This window comes from Schistocerca cancellata, chromosome 5, assembly GCF_023864275.1.
Source record: "Schistocerca cancellata isolate TAMUIC-IGC-003103 chromosome 5, iqSchCanc2.1, whole genome shotgun sequence".
Lineage (NCBI taxonomy): Eukaryota > Metazoa > Arthropoda > Insecta > Orthoptera > Acrididae > Schistocerca > Schistocerca cancellata.
In genome coordinates, this window is record NC_064630.1 from 268,660,077 (window position 1) to 268,686,933 (window position 26,857).

The following is a 26,857-nucleotide window of genomic DNA, read 5'->3' on the forward strand; positions in this document are numbered from 1 at the left end:
TCAAATATCTATGTACTGATAAAGGACACGGTTGAATGCCAGCATTTGTCGTGGTCATGTATGGACATGACCGACAGGAGAGAGGTCCATGCTCCTGTAAACGCGGCACCATGAAGAGCAGCCCAAGTGTGCTTGCCTGGTTTGCACTCGGCCCGAAGGTAAGGACTTAGAATCATGATGGTGCAGGAAACGTTAATCACTGCCAAGAACACATGTAACGTTGGCGCACGGTTCTGACTCAACAATAGGCTACAAAACGCTGGTTTAAATAACATACTTCTCAGTAGTGTCTGGCGACCTACCGAAATGTACCAGTATCACGCCGTGGGATTAGTCTTGCCGCACTCCTAGTCAGTGTTTGTGTAGTCAAGAGAAGAATGTTGATGCATAGTTCCATTGTCTCCACTATACTTCATTTCTACAGCCATTCACATTGGTTTTTAGAATCCGAGTCTGGAGACGTTCGTCAGACTTCCGGGACATTTCAGGAACACGATCCAGAACATAGCAATGGCAGATAAGTGTGAGAACTACCACATAATCAGCTTAACAATTGTAAATCCAAATTTTTGACAAGAGTAGTATACAGAAGAAAGGTAAAGAAAGCTGAGGATCTTTTAAATGAACATTTTTGGCTTAGGAAAGGTAAAGGCCCCAGAGATGCTGATCTGACATTGAGCTAGGTAATGGAAGCAAAGATTAAGAATCATGAAGACGCGTACACAGTATTTGTTGGGGTGGAAAAAGCTTTCGAGAACGTTAAATGGAGGAAGATATTTGAAATTCTTTGGAGAAGAGGTATAAGTTTACGGAGAGGCAAGTATTATTCACTGTGTACAAGAACCAAGAAACAATAAGAGCGAAAGGCTAAGAACGGAGCGCTCGGATTAGAAAGGATATGTGACAGAGACGTTGCCTTTCTCGCTTACTGTTCAATCTGTACATCGGACAAGCAATGACGAAATAAAATAAAGGTTCAAGAATGGGACTAAACTTCAAGGTGAAACCTTATCAATGTTAAGATTCGCTGATGACATTCTTCTACTTAGTGAAAGCGAGAAAGAATTGCAATACCTGTGTAAATGCGTTCTCCACTCAATTCCACAAGATATGATGTAGCAAAATAAAGTATCTGACCTAACTCCACAGTGAGCTTGTCATCTGAAACGCTGGCCTGTCTCAATAAGTAATCATATCCAGCTGTAGCAGTATACTATGCAACCATCGAAGCAACGCAGGTACTTAAAAGAACTCGGAAACTAAAACGTCCAGTGCGTACAGAATTTAGATTGAGACCGCAGAAAGGTGGAAGTAACGACGAGTAGGAGGAGATCAGTGTTTAACGTCCAGTAGACAACGTGGTCATTAGAGACGGAGCAGAAGATCGGATTAGGGAAGGAAATCAGCGGTGCCCTTTCAAAGGAAACATCCCAGCATTTGCCTGAAGCGATTTAGGGAAATTATGGAAAACCTAAATAAGGATGGCTGGACGAGGATTTCAACCGTCATCCTTCCGAATGCGAGGCCAGTGTGCTAACCACTGCGCCACCTCGCTCCGTAAACTATGGGTAGCAAAAATTAAATTAGCAATAAACTTAATACCAAAATAGAAGACCACAAAGTAGACGAAGTGGAGGAATTCTGCTACTTTGAAAATTACGCACGGTGGACGAAGGACAGAGGGCGTGAAAAGCAGTCTAGGGCGGACAAAGATGGCAATTACCCGCAAAAAGACGTCCACTAGTACCAAACACTGGCCTTAATTTGAGGAAGAAATTTCCGACGATCTACCGTTAGAGCACAGTAATGTATGGCAGTGATTCGTGGAGTATGGGAAAACCGGAAAAGAATTTAACCGAAGTGTTTGAGATATGCTTCTACAGAAAGAAGTTGAAAATTAGGTGCATGATGAGGTACGAGGAGGTTCTCCGTGGAATCGGAAAAGAAATGAACATATGGAAAACACTGACAAGAAGAAGGGAAGGGATCGTAGCACATGTTTCAAGACATCAATGAAGAACCTACGTCGTACTTGAGAGAACCGTAGAGGAAAAGCTTTAGAGGAAGTGATCGATGCAGGTGCGCGTATCGATAGTTATTACGCTCTCCTATAGGTGCTCTAAGATTTCTGTGTCTTTCCTGGTCGGCTAAGAGAGGGCATGGCCGGGGGAGGCAATTTAAGCAGCGCCGCCGGCGAGGAAAAGTAAGTTGCCGACTGCAGTGACTATGGTCAGTTTTCCTCGTGGCTGCTGGCTGGTCACAAAACCGGGAGCCGGCTAGCCCGGTGATTGTGTGTTAGGCCGCGCGGTGGACTTGGCTCTACATTATTATTTATATTCAGGCGGCACCAGTTGTATGGAATTGTCTCTCAGAAAGGCAGGCAGCCTGGGCTTTTCAATGTTGGTCGACTTCTGTACGAACGTGTGAACTTGATACCCACTGTGTGTGTGTGTGTGTGTGTGCTAACGGGGCTGATTTGTAATGTTCGGTATGCCAGACATTTGTAGTTGCCGTCATCGCAATAACAGTTGATTCACCTTGAGTATCACGGGGTAAATTGATAAAAAACAATTATACTACAGTTCGGCTAGTGTGATATTACTATTTTTTCTGGCTCAAGTTAATAAGACTTAGGTGTACTAACTGGGTATATATACTTCCCCGGATTTGTCATTTTAATTCGATGGAATTCAGCAATCTATAGCTTAAGCCTATATCTAATTGTGTGTTTCATCTGTTTTAGACTGCTCACTGTTGTCTGGCCTGTATTTACGGTTTGAGGGTTTTGCCGTTGGGGCATTTCAACCACATTTAAACTGATGTTACTGGAGTGGATATGGTAGTGAAAGGCTGTTGGCTGAGTGTGAGGTAGTTCACCGTAAACTGGAGTTGTCGGCAATATAACTGAATGTAAGGCATTTAACATTCAGTTCGCTGAAACTTTGAATTTCGCAAGACTTGATACTTAGGTCTTATCTTATGAATACATACACATAAATTTTTTTTTTGCGTCACCCCGGTTCCCAGAACTCGTGAAGATAGACGTTGACTGTGGATACTGAATCACGGACACAGTCCCTTTGACGGTTCAGAGATATCATTAAATCCGCCCAAAGATGTAAACAACCATGTATGAGCAGCGCCTATTAGACGGAGAGGTTCCGACAGCCGATCAGTTCCAGTCATTCCATCAGGAAGGAGGTACAGAGCTCGTGTTGTCTCTAGTTCAACCATGCCTAGACGGTCAATACCGAGGTTCGATCGCGTCCGCATTGTTACTTTGTGCCAGGAATGGCTCTCAACAAGGGAAGTGTCCAGGCGTCTCGCACTGAACCAAAGCGATGTTGTTCGGACATGGAGGAGATACAGAGAGACAGGAACTGTCGATGACATGACTCGCTCAGGCCACCCAAAGGCTACTACTGCAGTGGATGAGCGCTACCTACGGTTCAAATAGTTCAAATGGCTCTAAGCACTTTGGGGCTTATCATCTGAACTCATCAGTCCCCTAGACTTAGAACTACTTAAACCTAACTAACCTAAGGACATCACACACATCCATGCCCGAGGTAGGATTCGAACCTGCGACCGTAGCAGCATCACGGTGCCGGACAGAAGCGTCTAGAACCGCTCGGCCACATCCGCCGAGGAGGACCCCAGACAGCAGCGCCACCATGTTTAATAATGCTTTTCGTACAGCCACAGGACGTCGTGTTAAGACTCAAACTGCGCCCAATAAGCTGCATGATGCGTAACTTCACTCCCGACATCCATGACGAGGTCCATCTTTGCAACCACGGCACCATGCAGCGCGATACAGATGGGGCCAACAACATGCCTAATGGACTGCTCAGAATTGGCATCGCGTTCTCTTCACCGATGAATGTCGCATATGCCTTCAGAGAAACAATCGTCGGAGACGTGTTTGGAGGGAACCCAGTCAGGCTGAAGGCCTTATATACACTGTCCAGCGAGTGCAGCAAGGTGGAGGTTCCCTCATTGTTTTGGGTGGCATTATGCGGGGCAGAAGTACGCCGCTGGTGGTCGTGGAAGGCGCCGTAACGGCTGTACGATACGTCAATGCCATCCTCCAATCGATTGTGCAGCCATATAGACTGCATAATGGTGAGGCATTCGTCTTCGTGGACGACAATTCGCGCCCTCATCGTGCACATCTTGTGAATGACTTTTTTCATTAGTGTAACGACATCGCTCGACTAGAGTGGCCAGCATGTTCTCCAGCCATGAACCCAATCGAACATACCTGGGATATGTTGAAAAGGCTATTTATGGACGACGTGACCCACAAACCACTCTGAGGGATCTACGCCGAATAGCCATTGAGAAGTGGAACAATCTGAACCAACAGTGCCTTGATGAACTTGTGGATAGTATGCCACGACGAATACAGACATGCATCAATGCAAGAGGACGTGCTGCTAGGTATTAGAGGTACCGGTGTGTACAGCAATCTGGACGACCACTGCTGAAGGTCTCTCTGTATGGTGGTACAACATGCAATGTAGGGTTTTCATGAGCAATAAAAAGGGCGGAAATGATGATTATGTTGATCTCTATTCCAATTTTCTGCACAGGTTCCGTAACTCTCGGAACCAAGGTGATTCAAAACTTTTTTTGATGTGTGTATCTTTGTTGGAACTGTGAAATAACGAGTGAAGTAAAAGTCGTGCGTGGTTGCCTTTATGCCCACGAAACAATGTTTCCTTCTACGGTGTTACTACAAATGTAGACATCCACCCTGATCTCACCTGTCATACCAATCTACATTTACCTCTACTTCTACCTGACTACTCTGCAATTCACACTTATGTGCCTTCCGGAGGGTTCATAGAACCACCTCCACATAATTTTTCTACCAATCCACTCGCACAGCACGTGGAAAAAACGAATACTTAAATCTTTCCGTGCGATTATATCTGTTATTTTATGACGATGATCATTTCTACCTGTGTAGGTGGGCATCAACAAAATATTTTCGCATTCGGAGGATAAAGTTTTTGATTGAAATTTCTTTCCTCCGTTGCTCCATGTACAGATTATAAAGCTTCGGCATCACATATTCCTGTTAAGGGCATTTGCATAACTGGTGAGCGATTCTGAAATTCCTGTTCACACTGCAGTTCTCTGCTCCCGTATCTCCCTTCGTGTTGTTTTGGTACTGATAGGGGTCGGGAGAGCGACATTCAGTTCTTCAGTGACCTTTGCAGCTGTCGTCCTCTTATTTTTCGTCAAAATTCTCTTAAATAACGGCCTGACACGACACTCAACACCCACTTCCGTTCGCGTTGTTATTTAGCGGATGACGTTTTTCCGCTTTCTCTGTATGCTACATTAATCTTTGATACGTTGCCAATCGGTGAAATGAAATGATGATGAAGACAGCACAACACCCAGTCAATGAGTGGAGAAAATCCCCGATCCATCCGGGAATCGAACCCGGTCCCGTTGGACGGCAATCCGTCACGCTGACCACTCAGCTATTGGGGCGGACATAGGTTTAATAAGTTATGGTTGTAAAATACTGACGTGAATTATTTACAGAATGGAAAAACTGTTATAAGCCTACATCGGAAAGGTTATTCACGCTAAGAATAATCTTAGAAGACATGTTAAAAAAGTCAAATCTATGTTTATGGCATTTCTAGATTCGGAGGAAGTTTTTAACGATGTTGACTGGAATAGGCTCTTCGAAATTCTGAAGGTAGCAGGGATGAAATACAGGAAGCGAAAGGCTAACTTGAACAAAAACCAGAATGCAGCTATAAGTGAAAGGGAAGCAATACCTGAGAAGCGAGTGGAACAGCTATTCAGTCTGTGCATTGAGAAAATTAGGAAGTAATTAAAGTTTGTGGTTTACCGATGACGTTGTAATCCTATCAGAAACGGAGAAAGGACTAGGAGGAGCAATTTAACGGAATGGGCAACGTCTTGCAAAGAAGTTACAAGAGGAGCAACTCAAAAATGAATGGAGCGTAATAGAATGTGGTCAAATTAACTCAGGCGGTGCTGAAGGAATCAGACTATGAAACGAGACATCATAAACAGTAGATGTGTTTTATCATTTTGGGAGCAAAATAATTGATTTAGAGAGGATGTAAAATGCTGACTAGCATTAGCAAAAAACGAAAGTTTGGGAAAGAGAAATTTGTTTGCACCAAACATAAATTTAAATGCTTTGAAGTCTTTTCTGAAGGTGTTTGTTTGTAAGTAATAATGTACGGAGGTGAAACCTGCATGATTAACATTTCAGGTAAAAAGAGAATAGAACCTTTGAAATTTAGTGCTACAATAGGATGCTGAAGATTAGATTGAAAGGTATGTGCTGAGATTCGATCAGGATAGAGCCAGTGAAAAATGTCGATAGTTCCCAACCGCAAGGTTGGACGAGTAATACATCTTCGAGTAGTAAGATCTTTGACACCAAACAGAGCTAGGTGCACGCGGTAAAAGTTGTAGTAGTGGTGAGGAGATGCGCAGAGACAGAAGACGTGTTTCGAGTCGGAGCTAGATGCCTGCAGGAAGCAGCTGGATTGTGACAGCATCAAAGTAAGAATTGGCGCTACGCACATAATAAGCTATATATTGAGCGAAACTCGGCACATACCTGGGGATACTAGAAAGAATAATTAATAAAATAGGTTTTCTTTGGTTAAATAATGTCTAAAAGCTTGATAGAAATCCCATTGTTGATGCAATAAGCGTTTTGTGAAACTTTCTCGTAAATTCATGCTATAGAAGTTTTTTTTAATTTTTCACATGTGCCTTAAAAGTTTGAACAATAAATATTTTTTTAGATAAAATTAGAGTTTCATCTGACACCTTATGTCGTTCTCCGCCTCCTGTGCTTGCATTGAACCAAAAAGTACATTAAAGTTCCCATGAGTAACGCTAATAATTTCATTTATCAAAGTAAAACAATCTATATGCCATTGCACAGTTGGAAAATTATTCAGATCAGGACAGAATTTTTTATTAAGTAACAAACAGGGCCAAAATGAGTCAAGTTATCTAGAATGACAATTTTATGCCACTGCACTACGGCTCAGTTGAATATCTGTTTTTTATCGGCTAAACGGGAAGGAGTGCACGAGCTGTCCACAGACGCAGTCAGATGCAGGTTGGTGACTTTCATTTATTTTTACCACTAAACTTTCATGCAGTCAGATGTGTATTTTGAGTATTAATTTTCCAACAATATTTTCATGCAGTCAGATAAAGTTCAATTCAGTTAAATACGCAGTCAGATGCAAGTTTTATTAAAGACTAAAGCAGTCACATGCAGTTCAGTCTAGTTCAAATAGAGAATTTTTATTAACAACACTTTCAAGATGTATAGATCGAATTACTAATGAGGAAGTATTAAATCGTATTCGGAAAGAAATGAATTTATGGCACAACCAAATTGAAAGAAAGGATCGATTGGTAGGATACCTGCTGAGGCAGCAGGGAATCGTCAATTTGGTGAGTGAGGGAAGTGTGGGCGTAAAAACTGTAGAGGGAGTCTCGAATAGAGTCAGGGGGTTCAACTGGATGTTGCTTGCAGGAGATGTGTGAAGATGAAGAGCCCTGCACGGAACAGACTTGCAGTGGAGAGCTGCATCAAACTGAAGACTACAGCAACATCATGTATTACGTATGAATGTTTTTAGTATCCCCGCCGGCGGATATCGCTGTAGAGGCAGATGAACTGAACTGGCTATCGCGGCGAAGTATTGCGGACAGCTGCAGTGAATGGTGCACACGACGCATGCTATGGGCAGATCCGGTGACGTAAGCGTGGGCAGTAATGAGTCAGGCGGGGAAGTTCTAACGCTGAGTTGAACCACCGTGGACTTCGGCTTGCGCCTCGTCCAGTGTGCCTTTGCTGTGTGCTCAGTCGTCAGCCAACCACCGTGTGTTGTGTTTATGCTCGTAGACCTTGTCAGACCCCTTCACCAAAAACTATTGCTCGCGTGAAAAATTTTGTGTATGCTTGTGCAGAGAAACATATAATTAATATTTTGACTGGGGGCCAAAGAGTTCATATACCAGTATTTATGCTGACTGTATAAATAAACGAGCGAGAGGCCTTCAATTTTTTCGAGGGCTGCTAGAGATGACTGGCTGTTTGCTTTTGTCTTTTACCATCCTGATCTTGTAATACAGGCATCGTTCACTCTAACTCTGAATAATTTCTTAGGTAGTGAACTATATTGCAGTCAAAATGTGATTCGATACTTCGTCACAACACCAGTCCACATATTTATGTTAATACTCACTGTACTGCTAGTTCCGTTTTGCAACTTTTTGTGGGAGAGACGCAACCTTTCAAGCGTAACACTGAGCCGCCATTGGCATGACTTTGTTACTAACTTTCAATATCTTTTTTCTATTTACAACCTGAACCTGCATTCAGTCGAAGAAGAAAGTAGAGAATTTTAACTAATTACAATTTATGAGCACTTTTGCATTGACAATGGAATCCAGCATCTGACTAACGCCTCGTCCTACCCGTCTTCTAACTTCAGTGTGGAACACTTTGTGCGTACATTCATGACAGAAATGAAGAACATGTCTGCTTCTTCCTGTGATGATGCATTGTCGAGGGTAGTGACGACATACTGGGCAATGTTAGTCAACAGATACAGTCCAGCAGAGCATAAACATGGGCGACAGCCCCAGGACTTGGATTTTTTTCACTCTGATTCGCATGCACTGGACCACCAACGCCTGCCGTGTTTTCCCTCTGGGACTGCCGTTTTGGCCCAGTCTCTGGCTGGTAGCAAGAGCGGCTGCTCGATATCGTGGTGGCCCGCAAGAGTCAGCAGTCGTTTGTGGTGGATGCTGACCTGTCATGCAAACCAGTTGCACCTATACCCTGGTGGGTTATCACTGCCGTCGCCCTCCAGTCAACCGGTCGACAGGGCTGGTCGAAAAGTTGTTCAAGATGCAGATTCCCACTTGAAACAGTGTGCTTACCCATTGCCGCCCCTTTCCCACCATGGTCCGACCCCCCTCCAGCGTCAGGCCCCAGCGAAGCTTGCTTCCATGCCTCCCAATATGGGGCCCATGGACTCTGACTCGCCCTCCTTCTGCTCTGCCTTATCCTCCTCCTCCACTTCCTGTCTCCCATCTCTGGCTGATATATCGTCGCCTCCAGCATTTCTGGTGGACCAGACAATGCCTTTTGCTCAGTACCCTTCCTCCTCTCTGGCGGAGCCATTGGCGTTGGCCATGTCTCCTTTTGCGGTAGTTCCCCTGCCCAGGACCCTTGGTTTCTCTCTAGTCCTACACTGGAGGCTGTGGCCCAAACATGATCATCTTCATGACCTTTTCAGAGGGAAGAGATTTACGTTGTATGCTGTATTCTTGGTTTTCAGCTGCTTTAGTTTGACAGTGAGGAAGATCTGCAGCGGATAGGCACTTGGTGCAGGGTGCGGTAACTGACCCTTAACATAGACGAATGTAATGTATTGCAAATACATAGAAAGAAGGATCCTTTATTGTATGATTATATGATTGCGGAACAAACACTGGTAGCATTTACTTCTGTAAAATATCTGGGAGTATGCGTACGGAACGATTTGAAGTGGAATGATCATATAAAATTAATTGTTGGTAAGGGGGGTGCCAGGTTGAGATTCATTGGGAGAGTCCTTAGAAAATGTAGTCCATCAGTAAAGAAGGTGGCTTACAAAACAAAAAAAATGGCTCTGAGCACTATGGGACTTAACTTCTGAGGTCATCAGTCCGCTAGAACTTAAAACTAATTAAACCTAACTAACCTAAGGACATCACACACAGCCATGCCCGAGGCAGGATTCGAACCTGCGACCGTAGCGGTCGCGCGGTTCCAGACTAGCGCCTAGAACCGCTCGGCCACTCCGTACGGCAGCTTACAAAACACTCGTACGACCTATGCTTGAGTATTGCTCATCAGTGTGGGATCCGTACCAGATCGGGTTGACAGAGGAGATAGAGAAGATCCAAAGAAGAGCGGCGCGTTTCGTCACAGGGTTATTTGGTAAGCGTGATAGCGTTACGGAGATGTTTAGCAAACTCAAGTGGCAGACTCTGCAAGAGAGGCGCTCTGCATCGCGGTGTAGCTTGCTGTCCACGTTTCGAGAGGGTGCGTTTCTTGATGAGGTATCGAATATATTACTTCCCCCTACTTATACCTCCCGAGGAGATCACGAATGTAAAATTAGAGAGATTCGAGCGCGCATGGAGGCTTTCCGGCTGTCGTTCTTCCCGCGAACCACACGCGAGTGGAACAGGAAAGGGAGGTAATGACAGTGGCACGTAAAGTGCCCTCCGTCACACAACGTTGGGTGGCTTGCGGAGTATAAATGTAGATGTAGGTGTAGATGTAGAAGAAGAAAAAATTAACTGTCACTAAAGTAATTTTCTGAAACTAATGCGAGTTGGGAAGTTAACGTTTGTTTTAGTGATAATGTATCACTTGATAAAGTGGGAGTTTTGATTTATTCTATGTATTTTCATTTAAGTTAGCAATTAGTAATCAAAAGCATCATTTACATTTGTTAGTCTAATTATATTCAGTTCATAAATATACAGTTTCTGCTTTTGCTGAAGGAGTTACTTTCCTTGTTCCAAACACTAAGACGTTTGTATGTCATCGATTTTGTAGGGATAAATGTAAATTTACAACTTCCATCTGCTTTAAATAATGAACTATTTCACGATAGTGTTTGGCTGTTTAAGTGTACTCTTTCATGTAGTGCTACTTCCTACCTTGCAAGCTGCACGGGGTAGCCGCGCGGTCTAAGGCATCTTGTCACGATCCGTGAGGCTCCCCCCGTCGGAGGTTCGAGTCCTCCCTCGGGCATGGGTGTGTGTCATCCTTAGCGTAAGTTATTTTAAGTTAGATTAAGTAGTATGTAAGCTTAGGGACCGATGACCTCACCAGTTTGGTCCCATAAGACCTTACCACAAATTTCCAATTTTACTACATTGCAGCTGTCTCTGTACTGTTTTTAACATTGCAGTAGCCATGAAATCAGTTAAAGCTAGGTAGCCTTTATGGCCACCACACCATGCTCTGCCTTCAAATGGCAACCATATAATATAACTCTTCGGTCTATCTTCTGCGCTCTTTGTTGAGGCTAAATACAACGAATGTAAGTGTCGTCTGATATGGTATGGCAGCTCTGACGCACTACTTCGTCGGGAACTCAGCACACCTTTCTGCTGACTTACTCCACCGTCTAAGCTGAAGCTATCGTGAACCGCTCTTGCCACCTCATAGGTGAAACACGTTTGAAAGGCAGAATCTAGTGTTTTGGCCTTCATCTCCCTGTACTATCTTTCGTTTCGGTGTCATCATAATCAATGAGCCATTAGTAAGACGGAATACTTTGCTCTATTGACTGATTTTACGTAGCACAAACTCAGCACTCAACACGTAAGACGACGCTTTCACATTAATTTACCGCTTATATCAGGGCTGTGTTCGCACTTATTTTGACTTCGTTCATGTTTCATTAGTCAATGAGGTTTTTTTAACTTTCTACGCAGCTCTCTCTATTTTCGCAGTTGCTCTTGTATCTTGCCCTAGAAATTGATTGAAAATAAAATTTATAGAACACAAAACTCACTAAACAAAGCATTCCTTTTAGAAAGTCACAATTAAAGACAACACTTACTGATATCAGCGCTCCATTCAGTGCTCTGGTAGTACTCGATAGAAGCTTCGTAGTCGGGGTCGACGCAGGATGTTGCGTCATTGAACCCCAAGAAGTTGGTGAGGCGCTCCAGCGCAGAGTACCCGCTGGCGGTCCTCAGCGCTTCGCAATACTGCTCCACAGTGCTGCTTTCGATTGTGGTGACCGAGTTGTACTGCGCTGCCCCGGAGAACGCGCTGATGGCGAAACTGGTCAGCCCCGCCACGTCGTATTCTTGGGACACGTCCAGTGGTGAGCAGAGCCTGCACAGTCAGTGGTCAACAGTTAATTTCTCTCCGCTGTGCTGGAAAGGCGTATGATGAGGTCCTCAAAGCCTCCAAGCAGTTAAATGTGTAGTTGTGATCTCCAGTCCAAAGACTGGTTTGACGCAACTCTCCACGCTAGTCGGTCTTGTGTAAGTCTTTCCATTTTTTCGTAACTACTGCAACCTACAGCGATTTTATTAAATGACGTATTCTAAGGCTTGTCTCTGGTCATTGATAGTTGGGACGAGTAGTTTTTCCGAGGAGAGAGGAAGGGGAGACACAGTTGTCAGCTGGCAGAATGAGGGACTCGTATAATGGGCACTGGCTCAGGGAGGTGTGTGTACCTGATGAGCGGCGATTTGATGACACTTAATTGAAACATTTTTTACGTGGGCAACATGACTGTCAAGCGCTCCAGTGTTAGAATCAAAATTTAAAACAACACTGGAAGACCTAAAATCGAACACGACAGATGGATTAGATAACATTCCACGAGAATTTCTAAAATCATTGAGGGAAGTGGCAACAAAAACGACTATTCACTTTCGTCTGTGTAATCTATGAATCTGGCAATATATCATTTGTCTTTCGGTAATACTGTACGTAATCCACACAATTCCAAAGAGAGAAAAGTCAACAGTGCGAGAATTACCACACAATCAGCTTAACAGCTCACGCATCCAGCAAAAATAATACACAGAAGAATTTAAAAGAAAATTGAGGATGTATTAAATAACGATCAGTTTGGCTTTAGGAAAGCTAATGGCACCAGAGAGGCAGTTCTCACGTTGATAATGGAAAAATCAAGACAAGTTCATTGCATCTCGACATTGTAAAATGGTGCAAATGTTCAAAATTTTGATGAAAACTGGGGTAAGCTCTAGGAAGGGTCGGATGATATACAACATGTACAAGAGCCTAGAGTGAATAGTAAGACTGGGAAACCAAGACAGAAGTGCTCGGATTAAAAATGGTGTAAATGTCATCATTCGCCCCTGTTGTTCAGTCTATACATTGGAGAACCAACGATGGAAATAAAAGAATGGTTGAAGAATAGGATTAAAATTCAAAGTGAAAGGATATCAGCGACATGATTCGCTGATGACACTGCTCTCCTGAGTGAAAGTGAAGAAGAATTACATGATCTGCTGAATGGAATGAACAGTCTAATGAGTACAGAGTATAGATTGAGAGTAAACAGAAGAAAGACGAAAGTAATGAGAAATAGCAGAAATGACAACAGCGATAAACTTAAGATCAGGATTGGTGATCACGAAGTAAGTGAAGTTAAGGAATTGTGCTACTAGGTAGCAAAATAACACGTGACGGACGGTGCAAGAAAGACATCAAAAGCAGACTAGCCCTGACAAAAAGGGCATTCCTGGAAAAGAGAAGTCTCCTAGTACTAAACATATTCCTCAATGTGAGGATGAAATGTCTGAGAATGTGCGTTTGGAGCACAGCATTGTATAGTAGCCAAACGTGACCTGTGAGGAAACCGGAAAAAGAAGAGAATCGAAGCGTTTGGCATTGGGTGCTACAGAAGAATGTTGAAAATTAAGTGGACTGATGAGGTAAGGTATGTGGAGATTCTCCAGAAAATCGGCGAGGTAATCAATATACGGGAAACACTGACAAGAAGGGACAGATGATAAGGAATCTGTTAAGACATCACGGAATAGCTTACATGGTACTAGAGAGAGCTGTAGACGCTAAAAAGTATAGAGGAAGACAAAGATTGGAACACATACAGCAAATAACTGAGGAGTAGGTTTCAAGCGCTACTCTGAGATCAAGAGTTTGGCAGAGGTGAGGAATTCGTGACGGGCCGCATCCAACCAGTCAAAATACTGATGACCTCCCCCCTCCCCCTTGCCAACTCACCCCCCCCCCAAAAAAGGAAAAAACATAACGGTCAGAATTTAATTTTCGATTTTGTTACAGCACTATTACGATTTCACGATGATTAATTTGTGCGGAAGTGAAAAGTATTCGATTTCTCGGCTTTTGGGGGTGAGTCTGCAGGGCTCGCCAGTCTCGGAGAGCCCCCCAGGGGGTCCACAACTCTTTTGTGGATACGTGCGTAGCGAGCATGGGACCCCGAGCTAATGTGGCCTTCCTTCCTTTCCGGGCTGCATACCTTCCCATTCCGCATCCTTCCCCATCCCTATCTTCGCCCCTCCTCCCCTCACCTCTGGCTCTTTCCTTCTCTTTCTCCCCATCTGGGAGTATGGTTTGTGCCTACGTCCGGAGACGGACGCTCGTAAATGTACTGCATTTCTTGCCTTCCTTGCTTTTATGTCTTCTTCCTTCCTTTGTCCTTCTCTGTCTTTTTCCTTCCTTTGTCCTTCTCTTTTCCTTACCTCTTCTCTTTCTCTTTTCTCCGCTGCGGCGTTTGAGACCTCTCTTCCTTCCCTTCCCTTTCTCTTTCTTCCTCCCTGTGCGTGTCTGAAGGCCGACCCACGCCCTTCGTGCGTAGCCGGTGACGGGGTAACGCGTAATTCCCCGCCCCGGGTAGACAGGTAGGACACGTACGTACCCCCTGGTAACGGCCAGGCCCAGGGAGGGGTGATTACCCGAGCTGATACCTTCCGAAAATGCCGATTGGTCCCTCCGTCCGTTTGTCGGGAGGTGTGACCTGAGGTGTGAACAATCACCTAAGGCGGGAGTGCCCTCAGAGAGGGCCCCCACAAGGGAGGAGCGCGCCATCGGAGACGCCGGTAATCATGGGGGATTCTTCCGCAATGGTTTCCTCACCTTCCACTAAGTCTAGTCACAAACGTAAGCATACTGAGTCTCAGCCACAGACGATTCTTCCATCGTTGCCACAGTTCCTTGTTGTCTCTCGGTCTGATGAAGGTCACGACTTCTCCACGGTCAACCCTTTCATTATTCAGAAAGGAGTCGACGCAATAGCAGGTCCTGTAAAGTCTTGTTCCAGATTACGGAATGGCACCCTGTTGTTAGAAACACACAGTGCCCTCCAGTCACAAAAATTGCTGCGTACTTCTCTGCTCCACACCTTCCCTGTCCGGGTGGAACCGCACCGTACCTTGAATTCCTCGCGTGGAGTCGTTTATACACGCTCCCTCGATGGATTGTCTGACGAAGAAATTCAGCACTATCTGTCTGACCAGGGCGTCACGGCAGTTCATAGAGTAATGAAACGGGTTGACACGAACATCATTCCAACCCGCACTGTCTTCTTGACATTTGACACAGTTCAACTCCCATCGAAAATCAAAGCAGGCTATGAGATAATTTCCGTTCGCCCTTATGTCCCAAACCCTACGCGTTGCTATCGATGTCAGCGGTTCAATCACACCAGCCAGTCCTGTTCCAATCCAGCCAAATGTGTTACGTGTGGCACGGATGCCCATGAGGGTGCTTGTCCGCCTCCATCCCCTCGCTGCATCAACTGTATGGGTGACCACGCTGCTTCCTCTCGAGATTGCCCCGTTTTTAAGGATGAGAAGCTCATCCAGGAAATAAGGGTGAAGGAAAAGGTGTCGACCTTTGCTGCTCGAAAATTATTCGCCAGTCGCAAGCCCACCGTGCCTCAGACAGGAAAATACAGCACTGTCCTTGCTTCTCCTCGGCCAACAAAGGAGGCGGCCACGCAGACTTGCGACCTCACCTTTAGTACCACGGTCGTCAGATCGGCCAGCGCAAAGATCGCTCGTTCAACCTCACCACTTTCGCCTGCCCACTCTATGGCTCACCCTTCGTCGGGTTCTGCTACATCTCGAGCCCACAAGTCGGACGCCAAGTCTTCGAAAAAAGAGCATACTCGTGAAGAGTTTTTACGAACTGCAGCTTCACAACCATCGGTTCCTCCTTCCTCTAAACAACATTCTTCCAAGAAGGCTACAAAGAAACCCAGTTCCTCTCCTTCTCCGCCAAGGCGTGCCCCCTCTACAGCACCACCTGGCGGAAATCGCCCTCGGCCATCTTCTGTGTCGCCGAGGCGCACTGCTGGTGGCCGGTCAACCGGCCGATCGCTGGTGGCAGGGACTGCTCCTGACCAACTTATGGATCAGGATCTTCTGCCTTCGGCTGAATGCCATTCCATGCTGTCGGTTGCTAGCTCCGAGCAGTCTTTGAGTTGACAGCAACTTTGGTCCCATTCCTCCATTCTCTTTTCACCCCATGTCCATTATCCACTGGAATATCCGCGGCATTCGAGCCAATCGGGATGAATTGTCGGTCCTCTTACGCTCCTACTCGCCGGTCATCTTCTGTCTTCAGGAAACAAAGCTGCGTCCCCATGACCGCTTTGTTCTCCCTCATTTTCAGTCTGTCCGATATGATCTCCCCTCTGTTGAAGGCTCTCCAGCCCATGGAGGACTCATGATTCTTCTCCGTGATACTCTCCATTATCACCCAATCCCCTTAAACACTTCCTTCCAAGCTGTCGCCGTCCGTCTTTCACTTTCCGGATACACGTTCTCTCTTTGTACTGTATACATTCCATCGTCCACACCAATGGCACGAGCTGATCTCCTTCATCTTCTTGGTCAGCTTCCACCCCCCTATTTGCTGGTTGGGGACTTCAATGCCCACCACCCGCTTTGGGGATCTCCACACCCTTGTCCACGTGGCTCTGTATTGCTAGACGTCTTCCACCAAGCGGATCTAGTTTGCCTCAACACTGGGGTCCCCACATTTTTGTCTGCCTCCACGACAACCTTATCTCATTTGGACCTTGCGGTCGGTACTGTTCCGCTAGCTCGGCGCTTCGAATGGTTCGCCCTTGATGATACACACTCGAGTGACCACTTTCCATGTGTCCTCAGACTGCAGCCTCAACTGCCATCTATGCGCCCGCGACGCTGGAAGTTTGCCCAAGCCGATTGGACACTTTTTTCGTCTCTCGCGACATTCGATGACCGTCGCTTTCCCAGCGTCGACGATGAGGTCACACACATTACCAACGTTATCCTTACAGCTGCGGAACGTTCAATACCACGCACCTCCGAATTGCCCCGGCGCCCCCCAGTTCCTTGGTGGAACGAGGCATGCCGTGACGCAATACGTGAGCGGCGACGTGCTCTTCGCATTTTCCGTCACCATCCTACTTTGGCCAACTGTATCCACTATAAGCAGCTCCGTGCGCGATGCCGTCGCGTCATCCGCGATAGCAAGAAGGCAAGCTGGAAATTCTTTATTAGCTCATTTAACACCTTCACTCCCTCCTCGGAAGTTTGGAGTCGGCTTCGACGGTTCTCAGGCGCGCCTAGTTTCTCCCCGGTTTCTGGGCTCACTGTCGCGCATGATACCTTAGTGGACCCCGTCGCAATTTCTAACTCGTTGGGTCAGCACTTTGCTGAGATTTCGAGCTCTTCAAATTACCCGCCAGCGTTTCTCCCGAAGAAACGTGCAGCGGAAGTGCGACCTCTTGCTTTCTCCTCCCAAAATCACGAAAGCTACAATACTGTTTTCTCCATGCGGGAACTCCAACATGCCCTCTCATCTTCTCGCTCCTCCGCCCCAGGACCGGATGGTATCCATGTCCACATGTTGCTGCATTTATCCACCCATAGTTTGCGTTACCTCCTTCGCCTTTATAATCGAATTTGGACCGGCAGCACCTTTCCCAGACAGTGGCGGGAAGCTATTGTCGTTCCCGTTCCGAAACCTGGAAAGGACAAACATCTCCCCTCTAGCTATCGCCCCATTTCTCTCACGAGTAGTGTCTGTAAGGTTTTGGAGCGTATGGTGAATTACCGTTTAGCTTGGTGGCTGGAATCCCGCAGCCTTTTAACACCAGCCCAATGCGGATTTCGGAAGCATCGTTCTGCAGTTGACCATCTTGTCGCTCTCTCCACTTATATCATGAACAATTTTCTCCGGCACCGCCAAACGGTAGCAATATTTTTTGATCTGGAGAGAGCATACGATACCTGTTGGAGGACAGGCATCCTCCGCACACTGTTCTCTTGGGGCTTTCGAGGCCGGCTGCACCTTTTTCTTCGCGAATTTATGGCAGAGCGCACTTTTCGGGTGCGGGTGAACACTACTCTCTCCCGTACTTTCTCCCAAGAAAACGGGGTACCCCAGGGATCCGTGCTGAGTGTTGTACTGTTTGCCATCGCCATAAATCCAATTATGGATTGTCTCCCTCCTGATGTCTCGGGCTCCCTCTTTGTGGACGATTTTGCGATCTACTACAGCTCTCAACGGACCAGCCTTCTTGAACGACGTCTTCAAGGATGTCTCGATCGCCTCCACTCGTGGAGCATCGAAACTGGCTTCCGTTTTTCACCCAGTAAGACCGTTTGTGTCAATTTTTGGCGACGTACGGAGTTTCTTCCGCCCTCCTTACATCTAGGTCCTGTCAACCTTCCGTTTTCAGACGTCGCTAAATTCTTGGGTCTTATGTTTGACAGAAAACTATGCTGGTCCTCCCACGTTTCCTATCTTTCGGCTCGCTGTCTGCGATCACTTAACACCCTCCGTGTCCTGAATGGTACCTCCTGGGGAGCGGACCGAGTGGTCCTTCTCCGCCTCTATCGCGCCTTAGTGCGCTCGAAATTGGATTATGGAAGCATAGTCTACTCCTCTGCTCGGCCGTCTATTCTTCGGCGTCTCGACTCTATCCACCACCGTGGATTACGTTTAGTGTCTGGAGCTTTTTACACTAGCCCTGTGGAAAGCCTTTATGCTGAGACTGCTGAACCTCCGCTGTCCAATCGGCGAGCAGTCCTCCTGAGTCGTTATGCTAGCCGTCTGTCTTCCATGCCTGCTAATCCAGCCCACGACCTTTTTTCCGACGCCTCCTTTGATGTAGGGTATGCAGGCCGCTCCTCCTCCCTACTACCCCCGGGAGTCCGCTTCCGTCAACTGCTCCATTCTCTTTCCTTCCGCTTTCCTAAAACCTTCCCGACAACTTGGGGTACAGCACCGCCTTGGCTCCGTCCCCGGATCTGCCTGCTCCGTGACCTTTGTCAATTTCCCAAAGATGGTACCCCTACACTTGTTTATCGTCGGGCATTTGCTGCTCTATGTGCAGAAATGACGGACGCCACATTTATTTACACCGACGGCTCGAAAACATCGTTAGGTGTAGGGAGTGCCTATATTGTTGGCGACACCCCAAATCGCTTTCGGCTTCCCGACCAGTGTTCGGTTTATACTGCGGAGCTTTACGCTGTTCTCCAGGCTGTCCACTACATCCGCCGCCATCAGCGGATACAGTACGTTATCTGCTCAGATTCTCTCAGCTCTCTCCTCAGTCTCCAAGCTCTTTACCCTGTGCACCCTTTGGTCCACCGGATTCAGGACTGTCTGCGCTTGCTTCACCTGAGGGGCGTCTCGGTGGCGTTCCTCTGGCTCCCGGGACACGCTGGTATCTGTGGGAATGAGGCGGCCGATATAGCGGCCAAGGCCGCAGTCTCTCTTCCTCGACCAGCTATTCAGTCGCTTCCTTTCACCGATCTTCGGAACGATTTATGTCGCCATGTTGCTCAATTATGGCATGCCCATTGGTCGGCACTTCCCTGTAATAAATTGCGGGAAGTGAAAGCCCTTCCTTGCGCTTGGACCTCTTCCTCCCGAACGCGTCGTCGGGAGGAGGTAATTTTAGCTAGACTCCGAATAGGGCATTGTCGTTTTAGCCATCGACATCTTTTAAGCGGCGATCCTCCCCCACTCTGTCCCCACTGCTCTCAGCTGTGGACGGCAAGACACCTTTTAATTGAATGCCCCTATTTTAATCCGTTACGCTCCCGTCTACAGCTATCGCCTGATCTATCGTCGATTTTAGCAGATGACACGCGCTCCGCCGACCGCGTTCTACAGTTTATTAGTGACAGTGAAATGATGTCAGTCATTTGAAGCTTTTTTTGGGGACAATCACCCCCTTTCTGTAGTGGATTTTTAAGCGGTCTTCTATTTTTAGTTTCTCCAATTTTCTGACTTTGTTCCCATTGCTGCTGGTTTTAAATTTCGGTTTTTTACTGTCTTAAGTCACGGGCTGGGCGCTAATGACCATAGAAGTTTTGCGCCCTAAAACCACAAAAAAAAAAAAAAAAAAAAAAAAAGTCTCGGAGAGTCGGCAGAAGGGTTTTCACGGTGTGTCGAAAGGGAAACGTGCGCCTCCTGGTTGGTAGCCACTTTTCGCACAAATGCTTGTTGTGGACAGTTCCTGGAGCTTTCTCGCTAGCCAGAAGCACTGTGTCATTCCTCTACACCTCTTTCACCTGAATGCGCTTTAGGGTGGAATTTATCTTTCTTTTTGCACATCGAAGATGAACCACATACTGAAACTTCCCTGTCGTGAGAAAGTTTTTTGCTACTCTTCAAAATTACGTACTGTTCAATCCATAGTTACACCCTCGCCACCAGACATAGTGTAGATGGTGCTGCGCAAAGAAAAAAGACGGTTCTAAACCAGTACCAACCCCATGAAGGTTAATGTTTTCTACAAGGTCTGATTGGGAAGTTTCGACTGCTTCCCCTAGCTTTTTCGTAGAAAAAGGAGCATACTGGCTTATCATATTTGCAACAGCATTCAACCTTCCCTCCAAGTGGGGCTTGAGAGTTTTGGGGTTGTTCAGGAGAGACCTCAGAGAGATTTCACTTCTAGGCTATCATCTGGCGCTTACTGGTACCCTGTCATTGCACTTAAAGAATATAAGGTTCACTCAGGCAGTAGTGTAATCTGTCTTCTGAGCAGCAGACACTTAACCCGCTTGCTTATGCATCTTGAACGCTCAGTTATCTATGTTAAATATTTGTCTTATTTATCTAGCTGTAGCGAGTTTCTCAGATGCGGAAACTTCATTCATTTTTTCTCCCTGCGTTCTTTTGATTAAATGTGAGTCCCACAGTGTCTGGAGTTATTTTATTTTAGTAGCCTACAGTTTTCCTAACACTGCTCTGAATTATTTATTGCCCGCACCTCGTGGTCTTGCGGTAGCGTTCTCGCTTCCCACGCCCGGGTTCCCGGGTTCGATTCCCGGCGGGGTCAGGGATTTTCCCTGCCTCGTGATGGCTGGGTGTTGTGTGCTGTCCTTAGGTTAGTTAGGTTTAAGTAGTTCTAAGTTCTAGGGGACTGATGACCATAGATGTTAAGTCCCATAGTGCTCAGAGCCATTTGAACCAATTATTTATTATCAGTTGTTCACTTGATTGGAGTATTTAAGATTTGTATTCTCTATCCGAATTACATTTTGAGATCTCTAATGTCCTACAGCTTCCCTATCTTTAGGCGAGTCTTAAATAATAAATGTAACAACCTTAATTTGCAGGATAATTACTTCATTGACGAGTTTCCGTTGTCTGCAGTAGCCAAGAACTATTTTTAAAACTATAGGAAATGCAGAGGTCGTAACGAGTGTCAAATGCTCACATGTTTTACTGTAGTAGTAGTTGGTGCACAAGTTGTGTTCTTGTTGTGGTCTTCAGTCCTGAGACTGGTTTGATGCAGCTCTCCATGCTACTCTATCCTGTGCAAGCTTCTTCGTCTCAGAGTACCTACTGCAAACCTACATCCTTCTGAATCTGCTTGGTGTATTCATCTCTTTGTCTCCCTCTACGATTTTTACCCTCCACGCTGCCCTCCAGTACTAAATAGGTGATCCCTTGATGCCTTAGAACATGTCCTACCAACCGATCCCTTCTTCTAGTCAAGTTGTGCCACAAACTTCTCTTCTCCCCAATCCTATTCAACACCTCCTCATTAGTTATGTGATCTACCCATCTAATCTTCAGCATTCTTCTGTAGCACCACATTTCGAAAGCTTCTATTCTCTTCTTGTCCAAACTATTTATCGTCCATGTTTCACTTCCATACATGGCTACACTCCATACAAATACTTTCAGAAATGACTTCCTGACACTTAAATCTATACTCGATGTTAACAAATTTCTCTTCTTCAGAAATGCTTTCCTTGCCATTGCCAGTCTACATTTTATATCCTCTCTACTTCGACCATCATCAGTTATTTTGCTCCCCAAATAGCAAATCTCCTTTACTACTTTAAGTGTCTCATTCCCTAATCTAATTCCCTCAACATCACCCGACTTAATTCGACTACATTCCATTATCCTCGTTTTGCTTTTGTTGATGTTAATCTTATATCTTCCCTTCAAGACACCATCCATTCCGTTCAACTGCTCTTCCAAGTCCTTTGCTGTCCCTGACAGAATTACAATGTCATCGGCGAACCTCAAAGTTTTTATTTCTTCTCCATGGATTTTAATACCTACTCCGAATTTTTCTTTTGTTTTCTTCACTGCTTGCTCAATATAAAGATTGATAACATCGGGGAGAGGCTACAACCCTGTCTCACTCCCTTCCCAACCACTGCTTCCCTTTCATGCCCCTCAACTCTTATAACTGCCATTTGGTTTCTATACAAATTGTAAATAGCCTTTCGCTCCCTATACTTTACCCCTGCCACCTTCAGAATTTGAAAGAGAGTATTCCAGTCAACATTGTCAAAAGCTTTCTCTAAGTCGACAAATGCTAGAAACGTAGGTTTGCCTTTCCTTGCTCTAGCTTCTAAGATAAGCCGTAGGGTCAGTATTGCCTTACGTGTTAAATTTTCTAACCTACCTGCCTGATTAAGGGATCTGACATTCAAGGCTCCGATCCGTATAACGCCAGTTTTCTTTCTCCTGATAACGACGTCCTCTTGAGTAGTCCCCGCCCGGAGATCCGAATTGGGGACAATTTTACCTCCGGAATATTTTACCCAAGAGGACGCCATCATCATTTAAACAGTAAAGCTACATGCCCTCGGGAAAAATTACGGCTGTAGTTTCCCCTTGCTTTCAACCGTTCGCAGTAACAGCACTGCAAGGCTGTTTTGGTTAGTGTTACAAGGCCAGATCAGTCAGTCATCCAGTTATTGAGCCTTATTTCGACCTCTTACATGTCTCTTAAATGTGTCATTATTCAGATGCATGAATAGAGCGACAATGTGTCCCTCTGAAACTTTCCAGCTCGGCAACACCCGCAGTGCCACCCACGCACGGTTTTTAAGCCCTTTACAAACTTACCTGTCAGATTCAGCTTCGCAGCTACCCTTGAGCCTGAAGGTAGGGAAACGGTATCAAAGGTGTGTCGAAAGGGTTGGCTAAGCCCCAGCGTTAGAGCACCTGCAAGCTTGAATGTGTGTGAAAGCTTCTGGCAGGTACATTTGTAACATGCTCAACAATGGTTCGTGGATGGCAACGAGGGTGTTGCCGAACTGGGGTGGGTCTTAAAGGGGTCCTTCGACGTTCCATTCATGCACATTTTAATGTTGCACACCCGAGCGATTACTCCACAAGAGGGCGCGGAACAGGGAGGTTGGAAAAGCAGAAACGCCCTTCGCTTCTTTGGATCACGTGCATATCTCGACGAATGGTTTTGAATATTCCTTAGTGGTTCCACTATGTATACCTGGGAAAGAATTCCGGTCACGCTACATTCCAAAGGCGTGAGATCACTTTCAACGGGGTAGCAGTCCCACAATCTTCTTAGAGTAGGTTTGACACGCCCAAGAGGGCGGCAGCAGTGTCGGCCACCCTCAAGAGCGTCGTCCTGTCGCTCACTGCACTGTGAACTGTCGTTTTCGACCACGAAATTTGTATTAATCAAAGCCGCAGTGCAAGGAGTGGTGTCATTGATGCCTTTTTTGCCACTCCTTGAGGCCTTTTCGTATTGATTCTGAGCGGAGGTGTGTCTGAAAAGTGACGTCACAGGACGTCAGGATTTTGCACAATTACAGAGGTAGGTTTTAAGCACAGTTGAGCCGAATTTCAAAATTATGCATCGAAATGGAAGACAGTTATGGGGTTTCGAAAAAGTGATCCTTTTATTTTGTTGTGCAGTGTAGTATGATTCGGGACATGTACAAAGACATTGTTTGCTTCATTAAAATGGAGAGTGCGACGTAGAATTCGCTGTGAGAAAAGCATCTGACACTTGTGTTGACTCTCTCAACAAGCAGCGTCTGACATGTGCTTTGTTTATGACCGTGGCATAACATAAGCTCTCCTGGAGTTGTACTTGTTTAAAGGGAAATGGTAAATTGTCATAACAGAAAAACTCGCTCTCCCATTCCACTTTGCGCCAGAATTTCCGCTTGTATGATGTTACGTCGGAAGACGAAACTTTAGCCATTGTGAATGAAGGGTTCTAAGGAGCGACATAATTAATGTCTCTCTCGATCAGAGTTCCGCCATGCATTTACTTGAGGAAGGATTTTCCAAAGAGCGAGTTAAAGCCTGAGGTTCTCAAGCAGCAGCGAGTATCGCCTCACAGCCTTCATTGTATTCTTGAGACAGCATAGCCTCTCTGGTGTATCCAGAAAGACTCAGTCGATTTTTAGGAAGTTCTTTTGTCAAACGAAGCGAAATTAAAATATAAGGAATAGGCACCCAAATCATAAAGCAAACTTAATATACACTTTTTTTCTAGCAAGCAATAAAAATAAATAAAGCCTATCGAAAGAAGAAAAGTGCAATCGTTAAGTTCCTAATATATAAGGCGAAATCAGTAAGTACATATATCTTAGCCAAGTAAATTCGCTGTTCGATTGTATTCGTAAAAATAAGAGTGCTTCGCTTAATTATGTCCATGACGCAAAGTTCCGAAAATACACCTGTCACTGAGTTGACATAAACTACCATCTATGGTTTCTTTCGTGTACTACGAAACAAACGGAGCCATCCATTCATTCTTTGGTGTACCGCGTTGTGATGATTAAACATCAGAACTACAAAGCCGAGCATGCGATTTTAGATAAACGTTTCAAATACAATATTTTTTTCCGTGTTCCGGTTCCGATGAAATAAAGCTTATATGCTGCCACAAACTACGCTCATGTTACTTGGGACAACTGATAAAATTCGTCAGGTAGTTTTCGAGAACAGCGTGTTCAAACAGACATAAGATAAAACCTAAAAATCTATTTTCGTTTTCCGTGATTTACCATGAGGGGTGAGGTACACGTACACACGTGGTTTCCGTTTTCAATTACGGAGTGGAATAGAGTGTGTCCCGACATGTCAGGCCAATAGATGTTCAATGTGGTGGCCATCATTTGCTGCACACAATTGCAATCTCTGGCGTAATGAATGTCGTACACGCTGCAGTACATCTGGTGTAATGTCGCCGCAGGCTGTCACAATACGTTGTTTCATATCCTCTGGGGTTGTAGGCACATCACGGTACACATTCTCCTTTAACATACCCCACAGAAAGAAGTCCAGAGGTGTAAGATCAGGAGAACGGGCTGGCCAATTTATGCGTCCTCCACGTCCTATGGTAATGTACATGTGCGTCAGTGAAAAAGACCAATAAAAAGGTGTTAGCATGTGGACGTAATGTGCTGTTCCAGTCTCTTCTGTACCTAAGGTCCATCACCGTTCCCTTTGGATCCCTACGTACGAGTAATTCGGTGCTCTCCGATACACACGATCGAACTGCGGAGGAGTGGTACTCAAGCGTCAACTTTAGGTTACAATATCTCCGGATGTAATTAACATTTTACAATGCAACAAACGGCACTGATTACGTATTTGTTTATATGTTCAGATGTGCTAACAAAACTAACGTGGTTCCATTTAAAAAAACGTAGGTTTGTGTTAAAAAACATACTTCCGTGCATTTTTGTATGGTTTGTATTAAACAATTACACTAGCCCCTCTCCTCACGTTCGGTCTGTGGAATCGGTTCGTCAGTATTTGATGTGGTTTACGAAATACATCCAGCGGTAACGTTAGGTGACTCACCCTGTATATAGCCACGGATCTGTCGTAGATATGGGACTCATATCTTCAACTACGCTTCTATGAGATGGTGGTTCAATAGTACAATATGTTAAAATTTAATGTGTTTCGCGAGTGACGCAAGTGATGTATGTTGTGTTGTGTTGCCAACTGTGATTGCAGGTGATGTTCTTACCCGTTCTGACGGCTCTGGCAGGTTAGTCATATTGCCCGCCCTGACGAACTGACAGGTAGTACATCAGTTTCAGCAAAACTGGGACAGTTAAGAAAAGCCTTGCAAGGTAGAACGAGGGATTTTAGACTGGGGTGTCAGCGGTATCTGCTTCTACAATTGTGCACAAGCACAAACTGAAACCTCACAAAGTAACAGTAGTGTGTCGACTGACGAATTCAGATACTGCTACTGGGCGTCATTACAGCACATGGCTACCGCAGTCTGTATGTGGGGAAGATCACGCCGAAATGCCCGGTTTTCTGATGAAGGATGGCTACGTTTATCAGGGTGCGTGAATTAGTCGAAAAGTCGTCGTTAGAGTTCTAAAAATCCTCATGAGTTACGCCACGGAAGTATTGGGTGTAATTCGTACAACACGGTCTACTGGACCGATCTTTCCCAATATTCTGCATTCTTTTTTACCTTTGCGCTGTTTCGACATGTTATCGAAAACGCGATATAACCTCTTTGCCTGTATCTAAGCAACGGTCCGCTTCTCGTCTCGCCAGGGGCATACGCGAGTTCTGACCTACTGACCTAACGGCGCCCCACATCCCATCAGTCGTTTACCATTCATAGCTGGAGGATGGCCATCCAAAGGCATTGAGGGGGGGGGGGGGGTGGACGCTATAAGCAGTTCGTGGAATTCAGTATTATTTCGAGCTAGAGGATGGCTCTACGCTTTCTATTTATGCGCCCGAGAAGCACATAATCCGCTACTTATCGCTACGGAATTCACGGGTAAAGTTGAATTCTGGATCGAAGGCATTGACACTCGTTGCACGTCATTGCTGACCAAAATTGTGTGGAGACTGTACCAACATTCAGATACGTCCGCTGGGTTTTCTTAAAAAACTTTTCCGATGGCTACTCTACACTTCTAAAGGTTTCTGTCTGTTCATGGCACAGTAATTTTTGTTTTATGGGTTTGAGCACTGATTTTAATTTACCAGCGTTTTTGCTGCATT

At 45.5% G+C, this 26,857-nt stretch overlaps 1 protein-coding gene across 1 annotated transcript in view; it reads right to left on the bottom strand.

Moving 5' to 3' along the window:
• The window catches only part of LOC126188245 (putative serine protease K12H4.7), a 90,976-nt gene that overhangs the window by 23,552 nt on the left and 40,567 nt on the right, over positions 1 to 26,857 (bottom strand). The window contains exon 6 of the mRNA XM_049929804.1: positions 11,667 to 11,947. Coding sequence (XP_049785761.1) covers positions 11,667 to 11,947 — 281 coding nt within the window. The remainder of the gene's footprint in view (positions 1 to 11,666; positions 11,948 to 26,857) is intronic.